Source organism: Henckelia pumila, chromosome 3 (genome assembly GCF_033568475.1).
Source record: "Henckelia pumila isolate YLH828 chromosome 3, ASM3356847v2, whole genome shotgun sequence".
Taxonomy (NCBI): domain Eukaryota; kingdom Viridiplantae; phylum Streptophyta; class Magnoliopsida; order Lamiales; family Gesneriaceae; genus Henckelia; species Henckelia pumila.
This window is the reverse complement of record NC_133122.1, coordinates 91298415-91306485: the sequence shown is the minus strand read 5'-3', so window position 1 is coordinate 91306485 and position 8071 is coordinate 91298415. Positions and strand designations below refer to the sequence as shown.

Genomic DNA, 8071 nt, shown 5'->3' with positions numbered 1-8071 from the left:
TCTACAACATCTAAGGCCAGTGGGAGTGGATGAGCAAAACAATGAACATAATAGGCATGTGGACAATCTTTGAGAAATAAAGCTTGTATCCCATTCCATTCTCCCCTCACGTTACTTATCATACCTTTGATCTCACATGTTTTCCACCAAAATCATGATGTCATAGTATCTTATAAATTTTAGTTTTCAATGTCATAGAATTGTGTTATCAACAACAACATCTATAAAGCGCTCCCTCACAACCCCATCACCATGAACATATCGTAAAACATTTGCACTTTATGGGATTCATCAGTTATCTCATCAACAAAAGTACAAAATTAACATTTCCATCTTCATCACGGATTTTACCTCGGACAAGATCTGCATAATTTTTAGTATCTAATGAATGGTGTTATATACTTGGCATTTTTAGCCGATTTAGACAAAAATATCCCCAATTTCTTTGCATAACTTTGCTTAAAATTGAAATATTCTAGAAAATTACCTCGGTTGTGAGAATTGGATGACTCATCATGTCTTCTAAATGCACAACTTTGCAATGCTATCCACCACAACAACTCTTATAGAAATCTTTAAAATCGATCGATTTTGCTTTAACACTTTTTCAGACTCTTAAATTATTTTTATGTTATACACTACACATTTTCAAACTCTCTTATTTTTTAATAGAACATTTTTTTTTGTGCAATTCACTCCTTTCTAATTCAACAATAAATTTATTTTGTTGCGAAGATGGAGTCTCACTTTCTTTTGCTTCAGAAAATTCAAGCCACTGAATCTTTATAAACAAGGAAGATTGAAAAATGCGCCTTTGTTGTATAAAATCAACAAGAGGATTGTTATATATAGGTTGATACGGTCCCATACCAACATATTCTCTCGGAATCTCATTGTTTTCATTTCCAAATCACAATTTGTTTTCCAAGATCTCTCTCATAATAGGGATGATTGCTTTCTATTGTATCTACCACCTCATGATCATGTTTCGTTATTTTGTTTCCAATGTAGACTTTGGGTTTGAATAAAGGAAAGGATCATTTGGACAACTTTGATTATTTGTTGATTGATCATTGTCTTTTTGAGATAAATAATCATTGACATTTTTTTTTTGGAAATATTTCTTTTACTTTGTATATTATTAATAACATACAAAAGAAAATTTAACAAAAAAAGAAAAAATTGAGAATAACTACAATTATATGTCACTACGCCTATCTTTCTCTATTCATAGAAATTTCATCGAACAATTACTTACGTACCGTCTAATATTAAATATTAAACAAATGAGGATAGCTAAAATTAAAAATCTTATTCCCAAAACTCAAGAAAAAAACTGTGAAAATAACATGGACATTTAAGTTGAAAATATACAAAACACAATCAAATAGAAGTTTGCCAAAATTAAGGCACAAATGAATTTATACATACCCAAAAAATACCCTAGCTTTGAAGAAATCTATTATTCATCAATTCATCGGAATTTTAGAAATTATGAAATCTTAAATTTGATGAAAGAACATTCAAAAAATATATATAAACAATAGCAAAAGGAAGATAACAAAAATTAGTAAACAAATAGCAATTAACTCGGTACCGGAACTGAATGAATACAACATATTTATCTTCGGAATGAAGTGGTAGCTGAATGCAACATATTAGCATGCTTGTATACAACATATTTATCTTCGGAATGAGCAATTGGTTTCTATGTAAGGATGTTAGTTCATTTCACTCAACTTGAGCTTCACAATAATTGAATTCCTACTTTGCTAAACACCATATTGCAATTATAATAACACTCCTCCCATAGCTGATCAAAAAAAAATATGCATGACTATAAGAAAATTCTTATGTAATTAAGGATATAAATTTGTATTTAAATATGTATATATACATAATTAAACACACGCATCATGATGATGATGGATTAAAAGCATTGAAGGAGACCAGTACCACTTCTAGCATGCAATTGATCAACTGTAAAAAAGAGGTCCTTGTAAAATTGAAAGTTGTCTTATGATGATGCACATTCATCTATACTAGTGTTAATTTACACTAGCTAGCTCGTAGCATACTTATACAGTTGAAATAATTATAGATGACTTGACCATGTGTTCCTCTTCGATCATGATATAGTCTCCTCTTCATATAGTTCCACATGTCGTCCATTTATTAGTTGACAGGGCCTTGCGTTGTTCTTGCAACTCGTATCAAGGGGTGCCCTTAGCGCCTCTACTTGTTTTCTTGATATTGTTCTCACCTTTCATCGTACGTAGCATTTGTAAAAACATCAAATCAAAACGTGTGAACTAATGCACATGGAACAAATATTCCAAACCCCTAGCAGGGTGCCATGGTTGTTAATTAGTGGAGGCCTCAAGATTTATGGGGATGAAGGGAGACGCGAAAGAAAAGTAGTGATTTGTAGAAATAAATTGTTTAAATTTCTTAAAAAATCTATACATAATATTCTACTTGTTTCCCTTGAAAGGGAAGGGCAACCCGATCTCCCTTCTGCTTCTTGTTCGATATGTGCAGTATGTGCACAAAATGAATGGGAAAAATTACAAAAAAGGTCATATGTAAGTTAACTTATTTTTGGCTTTTGTTCTTTTAGTAGATAAAATTTTGTTTTCATAACACTTCGACAAATTAAAACTAAAAGCGAGATGAAAAAAAAAAAAATAAGATATGAATTTGACCACTTAAAAGTCCAAAACTCAAAGACTAATTTACGATATGAATTTGACTATTTTATCGAATGTATGCGTTGTAAATTAAAATAGATTACCTTGCCAAGAATGTGCCAAATGACATTTTCAGTGCAAGGTGGGGTGGAAAATGAGCCAACATATCTATAATACTTGTGTGTCTTTTTCCTCAATTCTGTGGGATGGAAAGGCCCGAATGTAATCGGGATATCTTCATGAATCTTTACCTCATATTCAAGTTCATTTAACTTGCTCTGTATCTGCATGCCATACGCGAAATTTAAAGTAAACCATCATAATTAATTTTCATATATGATATTTTAAATTTATGGCATTTAATTTGTTCATCTTAATCTATTATTCTTCGTTACAAAAATAAAATTTCTATTGGTAGCGGTAAATTACTTAAAGTGGAACACTCTTCTCTTTTTCTATGTAGACGGATGAAATTATTAAAAAGTGTACGTACCTTATCAACAAGTGGATCAGGTTGTCCAAATTTGAAAAGAATGGCCACCACCGTTACACTTCCATCCTCCGCCACGTGAACCAAATGAAGCTCAGCCGCATGCCTGGATTTACTGTGTTTAGCTCTAATATATACTAGTGATATATTTTTGGTACAAGTAAAATGTTTTTATAGTTTTTTTATAATTAATTTAGTACTTTGTATTAACATAAAGGTAATTTCACAATGATAAAACGTAATGAAGGAGTATATATACTGTAATTTTTTATATTACAGTTCTTAATATTTTAACAAAAATAGGTTAAAAATCAATAAAACTTTATTTGAACAAAATTATACTTAAAAGTTTACTACATTGAGATACATAATTTATATAATACGTAACAATAGATGACTTTTTAACTAAATGCATAAAAAAGTATAAGTTAAAAAAATAAAGAGTACAATATATTATTCAATCAAATAATTATAGTAAATGTGTAATGTATATCTATAGTTGGAACAACGCAAATTATTATTATTTTTTTTAACGCAGTACAACACAAAATATTGTTTAAAAAAGAAATAGGATCAGTCCCGGCCAAAATTACTCCAACTAGCCTTTTATAATTTATATATATATATGTTCCCAAAGGTACTTTATATATTATTATAAAACACCCACACACTCATATATATATATATATACACCAAAATATAGGTTGCTTTAACAAAAGTATAGTTGCCGATAACAGTGTAATTCAATTTTTTTTTAGCTAAACAATAGTACTCCAAAAGCCACGTTTCATTTAATTAATTTAGTAGGGGACAATTATTGTACTCCAACAACTAATTAACTCATATATGAGTATGTAGGGGTGTAATATTTAAATCCGTTATAAATGTCAATTTGATTCATATATGTAATGAATAGTAATATTTTTGACATAAAAAATTATATTTTTCATGAACTAAGTTTTGTCAGAAATCCATGTGACAAAATTCAATCGTAAGGCGGTCTAATAAGAGTTATACACACACATATATATCTATAAGCCCAAAATTAAACTATTTAAAACTCATAACATATATGTTATATGTTATTTTTATTGTAAATATGTCTCTTGTGAGACGATATAATATATCTTTATCTGTGAGACGGGTTAAATTTATCTATATTTACAATAAAAATAATATTTTAGGCATAAAACTTAATATTTATTTTATGAATAACTCAAATAAAATATATATTTCATAAAATTAACTTGTTAGACCGTCTCACATATTAAATACCTTATATTATATATTTTGATGTGTTAAGTTGGCGATCACATTATGTTGCCAACAGGTTGGCAACATAGATTTTTTGTGTGTTTCTATCTACATCTTTGTATTCATTTTATTACTTTTTCTTCCTGCGTTCATTTTGGCTTTGAATCATTTTTAAAGAATTTTCTATTATTTTAATTGAATCACAATCAATTATTGCATATTCAAGTTGAAGTGCCCAGAGTAACAAGTTTGGTATTTTAGTGTATTTGTTTTTAGGAAAAATAAGTTTTTTGGTCCAATAACTTGTCTATGTTTTGGTTTTGATCCATTAACTTTTCCGATGTGGGTTTTGGTACACTAACTTTGCATTTTCAGTGTTTTTTGGTCCAACTGCATACGTGTTAATTTCTGATTGGTCCATGACTTATGACGTGGACCAATCAGAAGCTGACACGTATGCAGTTTGACCAAAAACACTGAAAATGCAATGTTAATGTACCAAAACCCACATCAGAAAAGTTAATGGACCAAAACCCAAAGAGGATAAAGTTACTGGACCAAAAAACTTATTTTCCATTGTTTTTATAAACAAAGATATTTCATTCTCAAAGAACAAAAACATTCTATTTTTTATTTTTAAAAAATCATAAAATCTTATTTTAATAATACGTGTCTTATCTAAAACTACCATATCTTAATAAATTATATTTAAAATTTTATCTATATTTTTTAATTCTGACCATTATTTTATTTAAAAAAACGTTTATTATCAAAAACATTTCTTAAGGTTTTAATTTTAATATAAATTATAAATATTTTACACAAGTCATTTAAAAGAAAAAAAATATTAATATATATGTATGCATCGGATGTATAAAAACACTAGTATATAAAAATTCGCAACGACAAAATTTGCTTTTAATAAATTAAAGATGTAATAAACCCCTTATATATTGTACCGTTGTCCGTTAATCCTGTGCTCGGCTGGGGAATGCCAGTGCATCTGCTTCAATGTATACATCTTATTATCGACAGTTATCCCTCCCGAATGATCAGGGTACCGAATCTGCACCAAAACAATTAGGCACACAAATTATTTTGAATATTTTATAAAAATTAAAATTAAGATTAGAAGAAGGGTTTTTATATATGAGAAGTTTTCAGCTATCCAATAAATTTCTGTCCACTTAATCCCGACTGCAGCTGAAAACTTTTATTCTAGATAAAATAAAATGAATGTTTATTTAGTTCTGCCAAATATATATAATAACTAACCCCGACGTTAAATTTGTTGTTAACCAAAGTAACATTTGCAAAGCCATAAAATCTGGTCAACGGCTTCAGATTCTTGTTGACGACCGCTTTATCTGTCAAAATATTGATGGGAGACTGAGACTTCCCAGTCCCGCACAAGGAGAAGTTCGGGCTCAAGTGCCCCCAGCTGTTCGGGCCGGTGGACCCGGTGTAAGTGAACGGGATGGTTCCATTATTATCAGCCCCTGTGATTTAATTTAAAAATATATATTAATGCAATTCCGAAATACATTTAGAAATGTCGAATATATATATACTTACCGGAGTAGACGAAGAGGACGACTGTGCAGGTTAGGAGAAGGAAGAGAGGCATTGTTGGAGCAGACATGATAGGATTGGAATTAGATTCGAAGGATTGGAATTACTTCTTCTGATATGTGAAATGTATGTATAATATACCCTAAACAAAAAGAAAAGAAAAGAAATGTATGTATGTATGACATGGGGAAATAATACTTTAGCACCATTGTGAAAATGTTGAAAAGGACGCGACCTTTATATAGAATTAATGATATTTTAAAATCAAGCGTGAAACTCCTTGAAAATGAAGGCGTTGACCTGATTTTTAAAAATACGGGGATGTAATTTGTAAAAATCTTTAATTTAATATAGAGAATTTTATGTTTTTTTCTAATAATTAATATATATTTCCCCCTGGGTGATATTTGCAATTAGCGTGCATCATATGATCATGTTATGTCATAAGAATGGCCGGTTGGGTATTGAGGTCCAAGAAATGCTTCTTTTTAATTTGATTTCGAGATTTCTTATCAAACATGTATTTAAATATGAGATCCGATTTGCTTTGAAATTAATAAGGCTGATCAAAATTTGTCAATAATCGCCCGAATCGATCCCACCGCACCATACTGCACCGCTTTTTTCATTATTTATAAATAACCGCAGTTTTTTTTTAAACTATGAAACCGCACCACTTCCATGTTGTGGTTATTTTTTTTACCCAAAACTGTCAACACCGCACCGCATCGCCTTGCCTCATATAGTTACTTTAAATAATGTTATTAACGACACCTTAATATATAATATATTTCTTATTTTTAACTTGCACCCCGCACTTTCTCTCGCAACATTAATTTGTTCAATATTTTCTATTATTTCTTTCTTAGCACAACAAATATTTTTCAAAGTTATTTTATAATCACGAGTAAAAATAAAATTTAAAGCATCCTATTTATCTATTTTAACTTTATTTTGATCCTTTATTTTTTATGTTATCTATTTTATCTAATTATGTTTTGTAATATTTATGGTTATATTAACTTTAAATATGTTATTTATTATTTTTTCTATTATTTTTTAAATAATTTGAGAATTTTTTTTCATTCTACTTATCATTCAAAAAAATTTCAAATTGGCCGCAACCGCTTAAAACCGCTCAAAACCGTGAAACCAATTTTATATGTAAAACCGCAAATAAAAAAATAAATTACACTACAACAAAAATGTTCAACCTCAACACTTAAAAGACAACGCTTTTCACTAAAAGCGTTGTTTTTTTAAAAAGACAACGCTTTTAGTGAAAAGCGTTGTCTATATATATTTTATTTTTATCAAAGACAACGCTTTTTTATAAAAAGCGTTGTCTATAAATATTTTTTAAGATCTAAGACAACGCTTTTAAAAAGCGTTGTCTATGAGCGTCTTTTTCGATTTATCACAACACTTTTTAAAAAGTGTTGTAGATAAACCTATTTTTTTTAAAAAAATTATATTAAGTAAATAAAACTTAAAATAACCCTTCACGTTGAAAAAATAAACCCAAAATCCCCAAACCCTTGTCGCGATTGCTCTTTCCGATTTCTGATGCTCTTGTGGTTGAGAAACTTGACGAAGGCCTTGACGAGGGACATCTTCTTTGCAGACCTCCGGATTACCTTGCTCAGGGACTTGGCGACTCCGGCGATGAGGCAGTGGCTGTAAGGTCGGTCGCTTGTGCCGTCGGCTACGTTGTCGTGCTCCGGCGTGTAGTCCAGTGCTTCGAGTTCGCAGTCCAAAACAGGTGGGCTCGTAGTTTTTGAGGTGTTTTGTCCCTGATACTGTTAGCTTCGCATTTCACCATGAATCGATGTTTTTGAATCTCGTTTCAAAGCCCTTTTTGTGACCTGTTTTTTTTTCGTAAATTCAGTTACGAAATCTTCAAATTTATGACTGATTTCAGGTCGATAATTAGGGATCCTCAGTCGTGAGATGTAGTGTTCGGGATTAGGAGATTTTTGAACCTACCCAACCTTTTTTAGCGATTTTCGGCAATGATTTGAATTTTTCCGCTGTGTATAGCCATCTGCTCTATTTCATATTGTTG

General features: G+C 30.3%; 1 protein-coding gene across 1 annotated transcript; it reads right to left on the bottom strand.

Annotated features, from left to right (window-relative positions):
* Positions 1-1918: 1918 nt before the first annotated feature.
* Positions 1919-6162, bottom strand: LOC140892123 (alpha carbonic anhydrase 1, chloroplastic-like). The gene is made up of 6 exons (XM_073300875.1): positions 6010-6162; positions 5710-5933; positions 5394-5500; positions 3184-3286; positions 2795-2974; positions 1919-2263 (listed from the first exon to the last, which is right to left on the bottom strand). The coding sequence occupies exons 1-6, from the start codon at positions 6074-6076 to the stop codon at positions 2129-2131; spliced, it is 816 nt and encodes a 271-aa protein (XP_073156976.1). The 5' UTR covers positions 6077-6162; the 3' UTR covers positions 1919-2128.
* Positions 6163-8071: the final 1909 nt, after the last annotated feature.